Genomic DNA, 20,216 nt, shown 5'->3' with positions numbered 1-20,216 from the left:
ACACAGTTGCACATCACTTCATCATCCCAAACACTCAAAAGCCATTTACAATGTACACTCAACGCATATCATGCATGAGCGCTTCGATTTTCTACCTCAACACACATGCAAGAGCCCTCTATTGGCAGAGCACAAAAGAAAACTTCTAAATGGAACAATAACGACCCCCCTCCTTTTCCAGCCCGGATTTATGAGGTTTCCACCCCTGTGATCATTCTGAATACAAAGACTGTGCCCTAGGTTCTTGTACCTACCTCTACCCATAGAGAGGATTAGTAAGAATCTTCAAGCTACTCATAAAAGGATTAACATATCTCAGATAGTCAGCCTCCATTGTTGTGTCCCTCCCACACCCCTTTGTGCTGGTCCAAATGAAAGGGGATTATTTCCAAGTTAAGTGGTGTCCTTTTGATGGGTCAACTAGACCTGATTCAGGAAAACTTTTTCAATTGAGTTTTTTCTTCAGAGAACTAATGTTGTTAACCCTTTTCTTCACCATAGGTAACTTAAGTGGACTGTACTCGAATGACCTCTCAATGACCATTCAGCATGGGCGCCATTAGTCGACCAAGATCCAACATGAAAAAGCACTTCAGCCCTATATGCTTTGTTTTAGAAAGTGCAAGGGTACAAAGTCATTTTCTTCTTGGTAAAGGATGAGGAAATTGTAAGTTTCTACTGGAGAATTTCAAGGGCACCAAGGCAATGACCAGGGGACATTGAGGCAATCGCCTTCTTGAAGTATCCCGTTCACAAAACGCTAGGATTAATCACATCTCGAGTTAAGACGAGTAACTGGCCCAACTAAGGCTGGGTTCAATACGCCCTAACGTCTTCGGATATGGAAGTGAAACGACGGTTTAAGTCCTTAAGATAAATCCTAAGTTAGGAAGAGTTTGGTGAAATCGACTGCTGGCACTTAATCCAGAACACAATGACCTTTTTTATAAATCTCTCCACAGCCCGGTTTTCACACTAATATTCCCCAGGGTTACCCATGGTCGAATAACAGTGTGAAAGTGGCCCAGGGTAACCATGGGGTTAAAAAGTCACAGTGCCTCCCCAAGGCTGTATTATTCTATGGGGGTAAGAGATATAGAGCAGTGGTAGGGTGAACCAAAATCTAAAGCTATGTATTTAAAGGCACTGGACACCTTTGGAATTGTCAAATACCATTCTTCTCACTGGTGTATCTCAACATAAGCACAAATAAACAAACCTGTGAAAGTTTGAACTCAATTGGTCATTGAAGTTGCAAGAAAATGATGAAAGAAAAAATAAACTTGTTGTACAAAATAGTGTGCTTTCAGATAGGAATTTAAGTCTTTAGGCCAGAAGTCTTTTATTTTTTAGTGAGAAATTACCTCTTTCTCAAAAACTGCGTTACTTCAGAGGGAGTCGTTTCTCACAATGTTTTATACTATCAACAGCTCTCCGTTGCTTGTTACCAAGTAAGGTTTATGCTAACAATTATTTTGAGTGTCCAGTGCCTTTAAAGATTAAAGGATTTTTGATGGATACCAACCTGTGTAGATGGTTCCCTTCAAACATGTCTAGATACTGTGGTGCTCCATCCTCTGGCCCATGGGGTGATGGGAAGGACATCACCATGGCAACAGGATTATCTGGGTACGTCCTCTTCGACATCTTGAAGAATGTCAGACTGTCATTGGCAATCAAATCAGGAAGATAATCCCTGAGTTTTACAAAAAAATAAGGAGGTTAAAAAGATTAAGGAGATTAGAAGGATGACAGAAACTTTAACCAAAGTTAGGATATTTCACCCGTCTCGGAAATTATTTAACACTCTTGGTTCAAAGTGGTGTGTCTATTTTCTTCAGCTACGCCACGCAGCTGGAACTTTCTACCACTTTATCTTAGATCTTGTCTTTGTACCACAAAATTAAAATCTCTAACTCTCAAAAATTATCCTATGTCACAGGTTTTCAAGGCGTTACGTAGTTGTTATTCTATGAAAATGGCCTGGCCCTCTCAAAGAGGAAATTCCACAGCAAAGAGTAATTTTATTTCAAAAATTGTTGTTAGTCAAAGATGAAGTTCCACCGCAAGGGTAATTTTGCGGCAGCAAACTTTTTTAAAAATTATTAATTGGTTTATTGCTAAAATGACATTGCAGCCAAAAAAGGCTCAAATTATATGACATTTACAATATTAAGACGCATACAAATTTGATTATTAAACTCTTATTTCAATATTGGTTGGTTACCTGTAATAGTTAAATCCATGTTGGTTGAGTTGGCCGTTTCTACATAAAGTGTAGTTGTAGTACTTAGAGTTTTGTACGAGCCCAACCCATTCCGTCCAGCCTGGTGGTATATACGACCCATTGTAATTGTTTAAGTATTTACCGAAATACCCTGAAAGAAAAGTGACAACGGACATAATCATTAGTTTAAAGCTTGAAATCATAATCTGCACAGACAGGTGGGTTGGTACTTGCTCTATGGTTACATGAAGTATCAACAAGCAAAAGGCATGCCAACAACATGTGGACCACTTTAGTTACTCAAAACAAATAATATTATCTTAAAAACTGACTTGGTAACCAGCATTGGAGAGCTTTCGATAGTGTAAAACATTGTGGGAAACGACACCCTCTGAAGTAACGTAGTTTTTGAGAAAGAGGTAATTTCTCACTAAAATAATAAAAGACTTCTAGCTAGAAGTCTGTTATTCTTATCTGAAAGCACACAAATTCATCCAACAAGGGTTTTTTTTTCCCTCCATTTTCTCTTAACTCCGATGACTAATTGAGCTAAAATTTTCACAGCCTTGTTATTTTATGCTTATGATGGGATACACAAAGTGATGAAACTAGTCTTTGACAATTACCAAACGTGTACCTTCCCTTTAAGGCACTTGACACTATTGGTAATTACTCAAAATAATTGCTAGCGTAAACTTTTACTTGGTAACAGAGTTTTTGAGAAAGAGGTAGTTTCTCTTTCGGCTTGACAGGGAGGGCAGTTTACCATGCAGCCCCATTGGACTTGGTTATGTCATTCTATAGAAAATAGGAATGGGAACGCAGCTTTAGTTTGATTGAATTTAATTGAAGTTCAGGATAAACTAACAAACAACCCTTGGTGACGTCATCAGTAAAGCCTGGTTCTTGATAACTTTACCTTAACTTCGTCATGTTAAAAGTATCAAGAACCAGGCCTCACCATGTGTAAACAAACATTTTGAAAACCCCTTCCCCGGGCGCACTCTGATTCCCTTAATACAAAAAACACAAATTGAGAGGCACCCTGACTGCTCTTTCATGATTACCAATATTGTGACTGCATTCCTAACAGCAGGGGACCAACCTACAGCAGACATACAACCACAGCTGGAACCAATTTCCTCAAGCAACTGAAACTCAAAAAGAGTTTGCTTCATCAAGATTAGACAACTGGTTGTGAAGAGTTTCTATCAAACTATTAAACTAAGGAGACAAAACAAAAAGTTTGTTTTTGTTCTTCACGTCTATGTCGAGAACAAAACTAATTAATCTCCGAAGTACTGTGAAGCAGCCATTCTCTTGTGGCCTCATCCACAGGCATGGATTTACACGCCAGCCATGGAGACGGATGCCTCCGTTGCCCAAGGTCTTGGACTTGTTGCCCTTCAAAAGTTTCCCATTGACTTTAAGATTTTCAAATGGAAATGCCATTTACAAAATGAAAATGCCTTGCCCTCTCAAAGATGAAATTCCTCGCCTGCAACCACTCAAGAAACAAAACAAATATAGGGGGAAAGTGTTTTGGAATAAATAAATTTAACTGTTAAAAATTGGCTTTGCAAAACTGTCATTACAGTAATTCATCAATCTCTCACAGCATTTTCTGAATGGCTTCTGACTGGCACACTCGAACAAAGATACTGACAAAATAGGGAGACCACAAACTAGGGATAGAGATAGCTCAGTTTCAGTTGGTAGAGTGCCAGCACTTTAATCCAGAGGTCGCAGGTTTAAATCTCTCCAGAGTAAATTGTTCACTGCTAAAAACACCATTAAAACTTCCTGAAGACACATAAAGACAATGGTGGGAGTGGCACCAGAGATTCAAGCAGGCTACAATTTGAGGAGGAGATCATGGGCTTATTGCCTACAGTGTATGTCTAGAGATGTAAACAAAGGTACATGATTGTAATAAGACACTGTGAAAAAAGCACATTGCCCCAAGACTGTCAGTATGTATTAAACAGTCGACTTTTGAGACCAAAAGTACCCCAGTTGCATCATGGAGGTTGCGCTAACATTACTTATGGACTCACTGAAAACAAACATGGTTTCACCTTGGCACAATGCTTCTTTTGATGAAGGCAAATCTGATCCGAATCCTAGCAAAACATGGGCCCATATTCCTGGGATTACACCAAGGTTAGATTACAAGGAGATGTTAAGAAAAGTGAAACATTAAACTCTGATGTTAAAGGGGGGTTATTCCTTCAGTAGTAAAATCCAAGAGATTAGACATGGTAGTTCAGATATTTCATTCAAAAATTTGTATCGAACAAATCTATAAGATATATTGTTAGTCTAATATCGTTAGTCTCGTAGAACATTAAAACATTAAACTCTGATGTTAAAGGGGGGTTATTCCTTCAGTAGTAAAATCCAAGAGATTAGACATGGTAGTTCAGATATTTCATTCAAAAATTGGTATCGAACAAATCTATAAGATATATTGTTAGTCTAATATCGTTAGTCTCGTAGCTAGACCAATTTTAGTGGTGGGCTCTAAATCAGATTTAGTCCACCACCACGGGTGAGCGGTCAAAACAATTATTCAGTTTTAGACAATGTGGACATCATGGCTGAAGTGCAATCGGGGGGAAATCTGTGCTGGGCAGCACAGTGTATTTTTGCTCAGAGTGCTGGGCAAAATCAGTTAGTTCTGGGCCGGCAGGACCACCTGGCACCGCCCACCTTGATGCACTAATTACATACAGGCTACAAACAGAATTTGAAACATCATTACTACAATTTTAAGATAATTTGACTGTTAACAATATGGGAAAATCTTGTTTCTAAAAATTTTCTCTGCAATAGACAAAGATTCTGACTGGACAAAATAGTGACAGATGAGACCAACTAGATAAATCAATTGTTACATTGTATTAAGTTAAATTAACATGATTACCAATTAACATTCAACAGTATGGTAATCACTTTAACGACCATCAAAACTAACTTGGTAAGAGGCGCTGCAGCTGTCGATAATGTCTAATATTATGAGAAAGTGATTCGCTTCTAATTAGTTAGTTTCAGAGAAAGGGAATCTGAAACAATTAAATCTGAGAAATACGCATTAACAGTTCTCAGATTGTGTATTCCAATTTCAGACGCTCAGATTTTATTTATTTTTATTTTTTGTGGGGGGGGGGGGGCTGAACTGTAGCTCAAAAACACTACCACCTTTTGAAATGAAATTTTCACAGGTTAGTTTGATTTCCAGTTTTTGAAAGGGCAGGGGCACCAACTTATTTTCTTCTTAGTAAAGGGCACCCGTGAGCAAATTTCTACTGGAGCATTTCAAGGGCACAAAGGCAATGTTCAGGGGCCATGGAGGCAATCGCCTTTGTTGCCTATGTGAAGCATCAGGCCCGAGCGTATATATATACATAGGATTAAAACAATCGAATGGCTCAAGACACCAAAGGTATACTCTGGCTTTAAAGCATTTTGCTAGGGCCTTCAGTTGTCACCAAGGTCTTAGCTTTCAAGAGGGTGGTTAAGAAGGAAAGTTGACACCAGGAAAAGGGCCGCCCAATTAAAAAGATAAATGACAAGTGGACTCTCTGCACAGCATGTTAGATTCTTCACTGTCTGTCTGGTCTGTGGCCTGGTGTCCTTGTAGAGAGTGCACTGGGCCTTTGTTTGACCATGAAGTGGCAGACTGGATTATTACAGCACTGCTCCAATTTAGGGGGAAATCCAGAATAGGCAACAGAGCTTGTGGCTCAAAGTTCTAAACTGGACTATACAAACCTTTTTTAACAAGACCAGAATCGAAATAGGGAAAAACTATCCATGGTTTTAAAAATATGAACTGTTTTGTTAGAACAAGCACAAAGTTAATACAACATAGCTCCAATCTGGGGAGAGTCCACAGGACCTCATGTCTTGTAGCCCAAAGTTCTAAACTGGAATATAGAAACCTTTTAAACAAGACCAGAATCAAAATAGGGGAAAACTACCAAAGTTTTAAAAATATGAACTGTTTTGATATGTCCGTCTGATGTCTACTACAGTTTATGTCCACTCCGTTCGTTTGTCTGTTTTTGTTTCATTGTTTTGTTTTGTTTTGTATTTTGAATTTTGTCTTCCTTGTTCAATATTGATTACTTTTAAAGTATATTTATTTTTGTTTGTGTTTAAGGCATTCCGTTTATAAGCTTTGGCTTACTGTGTAATGCCTCCACATATTAGTTTTATTGTTTCAATCGTTGTTGTTGTTGTTTTTTCCCACGTTATTAGTTTTATTGTTTCTTAAAGTTTTTATCCTTGGTGTTGATGAATTGAATTGAATTGAACAAACACAAAATGAAGATTTACCAATATCTCAATTGCAGACCGAATCAGCATTTTAACCGAATTATTACAACATAGCTCTAATTTGGAGGGAAAGTCCACAAGACCCGGGGTTGTAGCTTGAAGTTCTAAACTGGACTAGAAATCTGTTTACAAGAGCAGAATCGATATAGGGAAAAACTATCCATCCAATTTTTAAAATATGAACTGTTTTGGTTTGCATTAAAAGAAGATTTATCTCTACAGCACTGCTCCAATTTGTGGTGAAATCCACAAGCCAGCAGGGCTTGTTGTAGCTCAAAGTTCTAAACTGGTCTTGAAACCGTGGATACAAGATCAGAATAAGGACTAAAAATCTTTTTACAAGTCCAGAATCTGAGTTCACAGTGCTAACACACATCGGTGTTAGGGTAAAACAGAAACTAATATCTGTTATCCCCGATGCAAATTTAAAATCTATTATGACCAGATGAAAGGAAAATTTTGAATTGCTTGTTCCTTGCAAGAACCTCTTTAACCTGTTTATTTCTTACCAGGAAAATCCTAGCAAAGTGAAACAAACATGCGGATGTGGTTTAGTAAAAATTCTCCATAACTTCCCTGTGATTTTATTATGATTTGAATAAGAGATATAGTGTGAAAAGGGCTTAAAGACAGTGGACACTATTGGTAATTGTCAAAGACCAGTCTTCTCACTTGGTGTCTCAACATACGCACAAAATAACAAACTTCTGAAAATTTGAGCTCAATTGGTCTTTGAAGTTGCGAGATAATAATGAAAGAACAAACACCCTGTTACACGAAGTTGTGTGCTTTCAGATGCTTGATTTCGAGACCTCAAAATCTAATTCGGAGGTATCGAAATCAAATTCATGGAAAATTACTTCTTTCTCAAAAACTACATTACTTCAGAGGGAGCCGTTTCTCACAATGTTTTATACTTTCAACAGCTCTCCATTACTCGTTACCAAGTAAAGTTTAATGCTAATATTTATTTTAAGTAATTACCAATATAGTGTCCACTGCCTTTAAGAAATGTTTTCAAAACTGGAAAATCCCTGTCCCACTGGGATCAATCATAAAACACAAATCAACGTCCATCAAGCTCTGTGCCAGGAATTGGACCCAAAACATCTGTTAAAATGTTTCTACATGTAACTCTTGGCAGTGAAAGAACACCAGGAAAAGCACGTACTCCAATTCCGACCCCTACTGTTTTCAAGCATTCAGGCAGAGTTTGAAACAATGCAGTGGGTTCTACAAATAAATAAGAGATTACTACGTGCATATTTTCATGTCAAAATGAACATTAATTTTGTCGCCGAGTACTCTTGTATTTTTTGTGCCTGCTAGTTTACAGGCATGATATTTGGTAGATCCTTGGAAAAAAGTAGGAAATATTGAAACAAGTACAAGGGCTAATCTGCACATATACACATAAGAAGCTTTAAATTAATAGTATTTTCAGACTATTGTAACCATACTATTCTTCAGAAGACGATCAGAGCATACTGATCGAATTGTCGAGTTGAAAGCAACGGCTCTTTTCAGAACCACCCGAACTCATTTAGAGATTATCATTACATGGTGTTACCGCAAACCTTACCTATATGTATTTCCATCATGCAATGTTTCAAATACTACTTAACCACACTTTGTTTTCCTGATTTTTTTTCCCCAAGGGCAAAAAAAGAAGGAAATCAGACTAAAGTAGGAAGAATATCATTTCTGAGTTTATTGCTATTATATTTTTTACAATCTATGTAAAGGACTACGTATGATCAACTTTAAAGTTATTATATGAAATGTAAGTAGACAGTATATCAACTCTAAATTTAAAAAAAATCATTTAGGTTGAATGGCTTCTGACACTAATGGTAATTACTCAAAATAACTATGAGCATGAAAAGTTACTTGGTAATGAGCAACAGAGACCAAAAACATTGTGAGAAACAGCTCCCTCTAAAGTAGTTTTTGAGAAAGAGGTAATTTCTCATTCAAATATTTTAAAACTTCTTTTTTTTTAAAGGAAAGACACATAATTAATGCAACAATGGTGTTTATTTAAATCATTATTCTCTTGCAACTTTGACGACCAATTGAGACAAAATTTTGAAAGATTTGTTGTTATTTTATGCATATACAATCAAGTGAGAATACTGGTCTTTGACAATACAAAGGAGTCCATCGCTAAGCTCTATGCAGTTTGTCTTATCAGTAAACAAACAATAATCCTATTTTAACCAATTATGGTTATTTATTGCTCAGGAATAATAGGCAAAAAGTACACCAGTCTCTTTTATGAGTAGATAAGGATAACAAGTCCCAAGTCGCTCAATCTTAAAGGTAGTGGACACTATTGGTAATTGTCAAAGACTAGCTTTCACAGTTGGTGATCTCAACATACATATCACATAAAATAACAAACCTGTGAAAATTTGAGCTAAATCTGTCATTGAACTTGCGAGATAATAATGAAAGAAAAAAACACCCTTGTCACACGAAGTTGTGTGCGTTTAGACGGTTGATTTTGAGACCTAAGTTCTAAACCTAAAGTCTCGAAATCAAGTTCGTGGAAAATTTCTTCTTTCTCGAAAACTATGGCACTTCAGAGGGAGCCGCTTCTCACAATGTTTTATACCATCAACCTCTCCCCATTACTTGTCACCAAGAAAGGTTTTACACTAATAAATATTTTTAGTTATTACCAATAGTGTCCACTGCCTTTAAGGTTTTACTTTGGGATGGGGGGGGGGGGGGTATTCAACAAAAAGACAACATCTAATGAAAAAACAACAACCCCAGTAATGCCACTTGAATTTTGAACGAGGTCATTTTTTTTAGTATGATTTTCCTCTCAACGGGAAATAACGAGAGATTCATTTATCTAGGTTAGCTCTTCAGAGGGTACAATATATTTGAAGAAAAGAAAAGAAAACAGCCTGTGAGACCACAAACTGTGCTGCGACTTGGGCGCACTCAAAAGAACCAGCGTGGACTTTATTGTCTCCATTCTGTTCAGAACAACAGACTAATGCTGATTTGAAAGGAACTAACAACAACAGACGGGTAAATAATTGGTCAAGGAAACCGCAAGTTTGTGTCTGGGTAGATCAATGTTTACAGACAACATGGGAATGTGATTCTGTCAACTTGTATTTCGCTTTGTGATGTTGTAAACATGATTTGAGTTATTTGATTTGCACAAAATCTGGAGAGAATGATATGCCACTACCGCAGACCACGTCCTGTTTGCTTGGTATTCAAGGATTTGGGTAAATTCTTACATTATTACAAAATATTAAAGGGTTTTTTGTTTGTTCTTTTTTGTAGATCAAGTTTTTGGCCATGAAATGAATCCCTTTACTCACTATGAATGAACATGTAGAGTATGTAAGATAATTTACCTGTAGAAGTTTCAGCTTCTTTAGTCAGCAAGTTTTCGAGAGAAAAAAGGGATAATCACAGAGCAATGTTTTTACGAGAATCGCAAAAATCCGTTGTAAATGGGAAAATATTTTCATCTCACCGAGACAAAAATTATTTTAGTGAAATTGTTTTACTCTTTCCTCAAAAATTACAGCGACTCAGCAAGTAATATTTAAAGGGAATCTTTCTACCATCATTATCTTAAAAACCAGGTATAGTTTAATATAAATCTGTGAACGTTTGTGTTTTGTGCAGAACAACTACCAAAAACGAGTCGTATTTCAGATTTTACTCTGAAGTACTGAAATCCTTTAACATCAAACATGATACACATAATCTGAGCCTGTACAAATAATCCTTGAACTTTTGACTCCTTCTGCACATATTTAAGCCTGCTTTTGTTCGCCTCTGAGTTAAAAACATTATTTGATTCTCAGTTTTCTATTGTTTAACTACATTGAAAGAATTTTATTAACATATTTTGATGTAGTTGATATATTTGGGCTTTACCTATAAAAGGATACTATGAGTTTACTTACTGTGTTTTAATCACTTGTTACTTGTTATTTAAAGAGAAACACAGAGCTGTTGATAGTTTAAAACATTGTGAGAAAACGGCTTCCTCTGAAGTTATGTTATTTTTGAGAAAGAGGTAATTTCTCACTCAAATAAAAAAAGACTTCAGGCCTGGAGCTTTTTTTTTATGCACACAAGTTTGTGCAGCATGGATGTTCATTATTCTCTTGCAACTTCGATGACCGATTGAGTCCAAATTTTCACAGGTTTGTTACATGTGCATAAAATAACAAACTTTGTTATTTTATGTATATGTTGGGATACGCCAAGTGAAAATACTAGTCTTTGAATAACCCAGGGTATAATACTAAGTTTAGGGGAGGGGGGGGGGGGGGGGGCACCCCCATATCCCATTGTCCCATAAATGTTTTAAATGCTCTAGTTTTAACATGAAAATAAATGTTATTCTATTTTGTGCTAAAATAAAGATTTCAATACAGGACTGAAAGTTTTGGGGTGAGTCTAAACATGTTTTCCCAGTTTTGTAATAATATTGATAAAGCTAATATTGATAAAGCTTATATTTGCTTTTACCCATATACACACAGTACGAATCCCCCGAGTTCTGTGGAAAGCCACAGGCAAATCCATGTGCGTAAAGTTACCGTGACTGGCTTTGGTGTAATTCTAACATACGTTCCCACCTGGACATACAGCATGGTCGCTGTTGGTTAACAGCGCAGAGTTGTTCCCATTAGACTTTTTTAGCGGCACTGTTAAGTAATCGTGGCTATGCAGACCGCAACCTCTTTCAGCCTGTTAGTTTACATCAGGCTCGCGGTAAGTTGATGGGAGGGTAGTTTACAATTGGTTCCCATTGGGTTTAATTTTGTCTAAAAATGTAAGGCTTCTGATTCTCAAATTTGTTCAACAAAATAAACAAAGAGGTGACTCACCTGTTCTATAGTCAGCATCCTTAAGATACTTTGCAAATGTTTGTAATTCTGGACCATTTATCCACTCATTGGACCCGCAGTGGTCAACGTTGGAGTAGACGTGATGGTTGTGAACGTACTGACCGGTCAGAATACTGCTGCGGGACGGGCAACACATTGGCGTTGTCACAAACGCGTTCACAAAGTTCGCCCCAAACTTTCCTAAAACCGTTTTGGTTTTATTCATTGCACTCATGGAACCTGGAAATAAGACATAACAGTGGTATGAGTTCAGTGTTCTAGTCGAAAGAAATGTTAGGAGGTTTAGCCACGATGATGACGTCATGTTTTAAGTTTTGCTTGAAAGAGGTATAACATAGTATTTGAGACTGTTTAAATGTTAGGTTGTAAACTTCAAGAGTACGCTATTTCAAATTTGATCACGCACAATGTTTTTATATTCATACCTTCTTACAAGAAGTGACAGGTCAGATAAATTTAAACTGTCACTGCAATTGTACGGAAGATTGTTCACAGCTGACTATTCACTCCTGACAATCTGTAGGAAATATGAAAATCTCGGCAAACGTTTAAAATATCAACTCTTCACTTACCTAATAGGACATCCTGATCATCCGTTAAGATAAGTACTATATTTGGCTTTCTGTTAATGGCCGATTGTTTCCAATATCTGGAATGGTGTTGGGGTCGCGACCTCCCTAACCCCTGACCCCTCAATGAAGTCCTTTCTGCACTGCAACAGCAGTTCATCATCCATAGTAACGCTGCGTATAACAGTAAGCATGGTATTGGTCTGTGGTGATGCATTGTGGGAGAGTTGTAGACAACCTGCCCGCCGCGACCTGCCCAAGGCAGTAAGGGTGACCTGGTCTGGTGTCTTCGCTTCTATGGCGTGTGTTTCTCAATAGAACTGTCAGGTACCAGTCTGCAGTCACTTCTTGACCACTTTGAGCATATCACAAGTGTTCCACTGATTTATCAAATCGTATAGGGACGTCCTAGTCAAATCATGATTCTTTCTTGATTGTCCTGTTAAAGATAAACACAAGTAAATATTTATAATGTTTTGCCTGTAATTTAATCTTGAGAAAAGGGAAACATAAATCAACCAAAATCATCATCAATGGTCATAGGCTACTGCCCGTGACGCAACAACCGCCCACTTCTTGTGTGGCTGGTGCAGGGGTGATTTTTGCTTCGCTGTAGGGTCGCTGCAGTAAGTTCAACCACGCCTCTTGGAAATTTTACAAAAAGGGCACAAGCACCCAGAAATCTTGAAGAGGCGGGCCATAGTCTGTGGGAGTTTTGAAGCCCGCATTCATTGTTTAGAGCAAAATTTGGTAGCATAATAACATTACAATTAAAATTTATAAGGCGCTATTCCATCAAGATCATAGCGCACTAGAAAGCAATTAACACGGGAAAAGGCGAGTCTTTAGGACTTTCTGAAATGCAGATAGAGCAACAGATTCCCTATATATAATGACAGTCGGGAGATTGGCCCAGCTACACTTAAAGCTTTCTGACCTAGAACTTTGTTTGCTCGGGGAACATAAAAGTGAAAAGTCAACGATCCTGGTATCAGAACATTCTGTGATTACGTAAGTGTATATTTCGCAGGAATTTGGGCGTGAGCAAATGTGCATAGCTCATGTTACTAAGCATTTCTCCACTCGCAGGACATGCACATTGAATCCTAACCATGTAAAGCTCAGGTTGCTCTGTGCGTAAAATGGTAAAACAATCCTTTGAACATTTCATTTTAAAGGCAGTGGACACTATTGGTAAATGTCAAAGACATGCCTTCACAGTTGGTGTATCTCAACATGCATAAAATAACAAGCCTGTGAAAATTTGGGCTCAACATCAAAGTTGCGAGAAAATGATGAAACAAAAAACACCCTTGTTGGACGAATTTGTGTGCTTTCAGATAAGAATAAAAGACTTCTAGCTTCTAGCTAGAAGTCTTTTATTATTTTAGTGAGAAATTACCTCTTTCTCAAAAACTACGTTACTTCAGAGGGAGTCGTTTCCCACAATAGTTTATACTATCAACAGCTCTCCAATGCTCGTCACCAAGTCAGTTTTTCAGTTAATAATTGTTATGAGTAATTATCAAACGTGTACCTTCCCTTTAAAAGGTGGTCGCGTTTTTTAAATATTGCCAAAAATCCCGAGCGGTTATGTCCACGCAGGAATAATAAACCGTAATTGGAACACACTATCTGATAAAGGTTTCTGATAAAGTTTCTCAGATTCAAACTTTGAGGAATACTGATATTTTTCCCAAACCACTTTACTTCTCAGTGAAGGATTCTCAAAAAGCTTTATAGTATTGAAAGCTGCTGTACTTCTAACCAAGTATAGTGTTTAGCCGTAAATTTTAAAGGCAGTGGACACTATTGGTAATTACTCAAAATAATTATCATCATTAAACCTTTCTTGATTACGAGTAATGGGGAGAGGTTGATAGTATAAGAAACAGCTCCCTCTGAAGTGACGTAGTTTTCAAGAAAGAAGTTATTTTCCACGAATTTGATTTAGAGTTTAAAATTTGAGGTCTCGAAATCAAGTATCAGAAAGCACACAACTTCGTGTTATAAGGGTGTTTTTTTCTTTCATTATTATCTCGCTACTTCGACGATCGATTGAGCTTAAATTTTCACAGGTTTGTTATTTTATGCATATGTTGAGATACACCAACTGTGAAGACTAGTCTTTGATAATTACCAATAGTGTCCACTGCCTTTAAGAGTAATTACCAAAAGTATACCAAACACTCTACTCCTGCGTTCTATCTTATCACCTCACCCTCTATGTTCTCACAAAAAACAAACATTTAGAGCAGTTTGCTCACATCAACAAAGCATAAACTTACCTTTTATTAATTAATAGAAGAATACTGATAAATACTACTCAAGCCCAACCCTAAACAGACGGCAAATCAGAGTAATATTATATTTCCACGTTCTATAAATCTGCAAACTTCTCACAAACCAACATCATTTAGAGCAAGGCTAACACCAACAAGTAAGTGCTAACTTACCTTTTATTAATTATTATTAGAAGAATACTGATAAAAACTACTCAAGCCCAGGACTAGAGAAGGCAAATCAGAAAATCATTATTCCATTCCCGCGTTCTATAAAATCCACTACTTCTCAAAAATCAACATCAACACAGAGCAATGCTTTACATCAGCTGCCAGTCCAGACCATCCTAGGTGTGAGAATGAAACCACCCAGCACTGAGCACTACCTTCTACCATAGAGTAAGGCTTCTACCATGGGTTGCCATTGTATACACTCACACAGGCTGGGACTGGCCAACACAATACACCACTATCCACAGTCTATCACTGGGATAGATTAAGTAAACAAATACAGGACTTATGATATGATTGCACTGTGTAGGTGTGAACTGCAGCCCTCAGGCAACCCCCCTCCTTTCCCAAACAATAGGTGGGAAACAAACTTCCTGTCTGGACCACGCTCATGAATTATTCATGGTTTATTCATGAACTAAGACAACCCCCCCTCCTTCACAAACATTGGGTGGGACCACACTCATGAATTTATTCATGATTTATTCATTACCTCAAAGATTCCCCCAGTAAACAATTGGTGGGAACAAACTTCCTGTCTGGACCACACTCATGAATTATTCATGAACCCAGGCAACCCTCCTTCACAAACAAAGGGTGGGAAAAAACTTCCTGTCTGGAACACTCTCATGAATTATTCATGACAACTTCAAAGGAATGCTTTTCATGTGTTGAATGATTTATGAATATTGAATACAACTTAGTCTGAAAACCATGATGTCATGATGAATTAATTTCCAAATTTAACAATCTCAGATCATCAGATCCTCTCTTGGACAAAGACAAATTGACAAGAGCGGGACTTTAACCTTCGACCTCAGATTGACGTGCTTAAATATTGAACTGCATACTTCCCTCTTCACAAAGATTAACTAAACATTTATATACAAGGTCTATATAAGAAAGCAGAATTTGTTTAATGCTATGCTCGCTCAGACGAAAGATCTATTTAAATACCAGTACTGATAAATCTGTTTTAAAATACTAAAATAATGTTCCTCTCCTGAGATGAATCTTTTTTTCTGTGACACTGTTTTATACTAACTTCTCAAAAACTACAGTACCTCAGCAAGTAATATTTTAAGAGAAGCTTTCTTCTTTAATGAGTTTAAAGACCTGCTTGAACGAAAATGTCAAGTCGTGAACTTTGCTGAATTCCACTTAAAATGTTTTCGATGAATAAGGAGATCGAGTCATATGATTATAAATAGGTTTCAATTGTGTTAAAAAACAATCATTTTGTATGCCCTTGTCCAGAGCTTTTCTGTGAGATTTGCGAAAAGCCCCGTTACGTAATCACTCTCAAAACGTCATAAGTAGATAAAGCCGCTTTGTTGCAGCGTGGATGTATAACAAAGCAAACTCCCACAAATGACGTCAGCGGCATTGTCCTTTGACGCCCGCTCTCAACGGCAGAAGTGTTTTTAGTTTTTCAAAAAACCTTTAGGTAGGGGGCCTGTTTTTTTACTTGATAATTACAAAAAGTTCAGAAGTGTACACATATCAAAATTACATTAAAATGATGAACAAGTGCATTATAAACAAGTAAAACTACAATTTCTGTTGAAAACATTCCGCTCAGGTAGCTGTTTAATGTGAATCTCTGGAAATTGTGTTTTGTGTCCTACACATAGTACCCAAACCTAGATTCAAATCCATTTCATCAAAAATCACCACATATTAGAAATAGCAAATACTGCTACTCTAAAAGTTAAAGCAGCAGTATGTGATTTAAGCCAATTGATATATATAAAGCACATTTCATAAAAATCATTACATAGAAAAAATGCTACTTTAAGCGGTGATCCAAAACCATTTTATTACTAATCATTTCCATCACAATGCAGTCTCGTCTGAATACCTCTAGATTTATCTGTCTGCCAGTGTCTCCATAGCAACGGCACACATAAGAATTCATACCTTGATAATCGCAAGACGTTAACCAATAAGATCCTGACACTACGCAAATATCAAAGCATACAATGGACATCACCCAGCAATGAGTTAGGGAAGATGGGGGAAATTGTTTTGGGAATCGTGCCTTTCATGATACAAGCATGGAATCTGACACACAGTCTGAGTATGTCATCTAATATTGCCTAAACATTTTCTGCTTAGCAGAAATGAGCAGGATACCAGTTCAAAATTGTACATGTGGCATGGTAGTTTGGCTGGTAACCTTATTTTAGCATGCAACATTTTGTTGTGCTTAGCTAGTTTTTCTGCTTAAGCAGCTCCATGAAATTTGGCCTAGGGCTCGAATTTAACTAAACCTATCTTCAAACAGCTTTCTCATGACTGTGCCAAATACTTGACTCATCGACGCACAATTTCATCACCTACAATATTATATCATCAAGTCAGCTTTTTGACCGGCACTTGGTTGCAAAACTACAATATTATGATTGGTCAACATATCATTGGTCAAACCTTTATCATTGGTCAAACCTCTGATTGGTCAACGTATCATCGGTCAAGTTTTTAATGAGTGTTCATTTCCAACCGCAAAAAATGCTAACCAAGCCAAAACAAACATATTTTATACCCCAAAACACACACACACTAAATCCATTTCCAAACAAAACCGACGCCACCCACCCCCCCCCCCAAAAAAAAAAAACACTTCATAATTCTCTCCTCTTCGACTAATTTGATAATTTTTACAGGAGTTGGATAAAGAATCCCTGAGGGTGTATTTTGTTGGCAGAGTGCAATCCGAGAGGGAAGAAAAAGCCAAGTTATGGTTTCTGTTGGCAATTATAATCTGATTCCCTTTCACACTCCATCCTTCGTCTGCCCCACAGGCCGATCATTTTCATTCATCTGAAGCGGTCTAACACCTGGCTGAGTTTGTAACTTCCAGACAAGACACGAAACACGAAACACACCACTGACACACACCACGTTTACACTATTTTCTTCCTCCATGATCCAGCAGACATGCAACTTTCTAATTCCCCCGCCCCCCCCCCCACAACAAAAAGCGTGAAGTGACCTATCACACTTAACTTTTGTACAGTGGTTTTTTTAGTTTTCTAAGGCACTGTTTTGAAAAGAAAAAGAGCAAAAATCAGCTGATTAGCTGAAAATTTTCATATGCCTGATCAAGAAAAGTGGATTGAGATCCGGCATTTTTATCAAGACCACAGATCATTGATCTCAGAGTTCATCCTGAGTGACTTGTGCAACCAATGTCGTAGTCACGACTATTGATTGCTTAGTTGAGTCGCGACTATCGTTTTCCAACAACTTGTTTAATCACTGCCAGTGCAACTGCAACAAAAATAGTGTAAGCAAAGAATCGGTGCTTGAGGTAGCAGGGAATGCCGCCCTTACGTCAAGCAATTTCACCAGTTAGCTGGGAATTTTGGCCCGTACACGTGCATACCCCACGATACAAGGCTTTCATCGCTTACACGGCTAAAGCACAATTTCAGGGCTTGCCTGAAACAGAGAATGGTGATTATAAGCGCATAATCGGGCGATAAGCAGAGCCATAAAATTGGGCGCAGGCCTCAAGCATGCCTTCTGGCTTCATTGGCACAATGCCACCATGGGTCCTTTTTCACTGCTCAAGGGTGGGGCAGGTGGGTCTTCTTACACTTTTCTTAAGTCATCCAGACAGATTAACACCTCCAGTCTTAAAGAAATGGAATTGCTTCATGACAACGATTATAATTATGCCATTAAACCAAGAGTTTTTAAAGTGGTGTGCATGCGGCCAAAGTAGTTAGGTGGAAAGTATTCTTTTGGTAATCAGTCTTTTATTAATGGCAAAACAACTTTGGGTTAGAAGCCTACAGCAACTTCCGATACTATAAAGCATTTTGAGAGACACTTCACTTCGAAGTAATGTAAAAAGATATCACTGTTTATGGAACAACACGTAGGGCCGGTGGTCTTGAGTTTTTCAATTGACTAATAACAGTAATACCACATTGAGTGATATCGACTTTTGTAAAACTGTCCATTCATGAACTTTATTCCAAAAAAAGTGTTTACTTGTGGTAGTTTTTGGGTTAGCCAAAAGAAAAGCCCACCCCAAAATAAACAAACAAATAATATAATAATCTTAGCATTTATATAGCGTTCTTACACAGAAAAGGTACCGCAACGCTTGACAACAATAATGTACAAACAAACTCCAAACTCTGTTTCGTGTTAAAAACGAAAACACTACCACAACACTAAAAACTTCAGCCAAAAGTTCCACAATCGGATTTCTTGTCACCGCATTTTCTAAATTCATTCCTAATTGTTCAATTTCCATCGGCAATTGTCACCGGAAATTGTGCCATTTGTCCCAAGTACACACCTTCGCCCCTAACCAAAGTTGAGGTCAAAAAATGGGTCAGAGGAAGAAAAAAAAATCAAAACTGATTTGAGGAACCCAGGGGGCAAAAAGGGTTGATGTCCTTTTTTCCCCGAACAGAAAGCCTTTTTTCTTTGAACTTTTAATTTTCTTCAAAAGTTCAAGTGATGAAGGTAATTTTTAATTGAGGGAGTTATTACATTGCAATGTAACAATGATCTTTAACCCAATGCATTCGGTTGAAGATTATTGTTATTTTGTTATTTAAGCACTGTGTATCCAGTCTTTCTGATTCTGAAAGCTTGAGAGTCACTGCTAACAAAACGGTCTGAAACTAGGGTGTAAAGAAGGCAATTGCCTCCATGCACTTGGCCATCGATTTCCCCAAACTCTTCCTAACTTAGGATTAATCTTATAGGACTTAAGATGAGTTGTTCCGTACTCTTAGACATTAGGATGCATTGAATCCATTTTAGGTTAGGACGAGTTTCTCGTCTAGGACAATTACTCGTCCAAAACATCAAATGGATGAACGAGCTGGCTGTCAGACTTTTACCTATTGGTTCAATATTTCTAGTGACTTAAAGTCACCTGGAAGTGGTATTTTTTTAAAATAAAGCTTTTGTCACTAATATATGTGTTTTGATGAGTTAAATGTGAATAAACAGTTAACTAAGGTTTTAAAAAATCAGTTCTTATGTTATTTACAAATTTAAGAGTAGACCCCGACCTGAGAGGGCGCTGTTCGTGACGTCAATCAAGGCAGACTTTGCCTGTAATGCGTAGAGTAAACACAGTTGCAAAGTACATGTACGGACCAAGTCGTGAGTTTGTACGTTTCAAAAAAAATAAAATTTGTTTTTTTCCGGCAATGCCGACCAGGTGTATTGCTGCTGAATGCAGAAAAACACTTTTTGAAATGTACCAACTCACGACTTGGACGTACATGTACTTTGCACGTGTGTTTACTATACACATTGCAGGCAAAGTCTGCCTTGAATGACGTCACAAAAGGAGTAGGCTGAGTCAGCCCCCCAAACAACTTTATATATTTTTTAAACATATAAATCGTGACTAACAATTACTAACAAAATTGTTTTATTGTTTGTAAGCATATACTCTTATGTTTGAAAGAAAAAAAATTCTATTTCCAGGTGACTTTAATGTCTGAACCCGGAGTAGGTCCTTTTGGTTGGTAAGCAGTTTGAAACAGCTAATTGTTCCCTTCATTCAAGTTACCACTAGAGTGCCTCTTGATCATTTCTTCAAAGTCACTTGTACCGCATGCTATTTGCATACTTTGCGATAGAGTGCCACTCCTAGGTCAGCTTCCATTTTTCAAGATGCGATTGTTTC

At 37.5% G+C, this 20,216-nt stretch overlaps 1 protein-coding gene across 4 annotated transcripts in view; it reads right to left on the bottom strand.

The window, feature by feature from the left end:
• LOC139949689 (extracellular sulfatase Sulf-1-like) overlaps positions 1-20,216 on the bottom strand; it is a 105,150-nt gene that overhangs the window by 34,443 nt on the left and 50,491 nt on the right. For 3 of the 4 annotated variants that reach the window (XM_071948165.1, XM_071948166.1, XM_071948168.1), the window contains 4 exons: positions 12,039-12,474; positions 11,446-11,685; positions 2,228-2,378; positions 1,526-1,696 (listed from right to left, as the gene is read on the bottom strand). In XM_071948165.1, the coding sequence (XP_071804266.1) occupies positions 1,526-1,696; positions 2,228-2,378; positions 11,446-11,685; positions 12,039-12,252 (776 nt within the window). In that variant the 5' untranslated portion in view covers positions 12,253-12,474. Of the gene's footprint in view, positions 1-1,525; positions 1,697-2,227; positions 2,379-11,445; positions 11,686-12,038; positions 12,475-14,491; positions 14,710-20,216 lie in introns of those variants that run through there. The other variant, XM_071948167.1, reaches the window with a different exon arrangement.

This window comes from Asterias amurensis, chromosome 17, assembly GCF_032118995.1.
Source record: "Asterias amurensis chromosome 17, ASM3211899v1".
NCBI classification, from domain to species: domain Eukaryota; kingdom Metazoa; phylum Echinodermata; class Asteroidea; order Forcipulatida; family Asteriidae; genus Asterias; species Asterias amurensis.
This window is presented reverse-complemented; position numbering and strand designations above follow the sequence as displayed.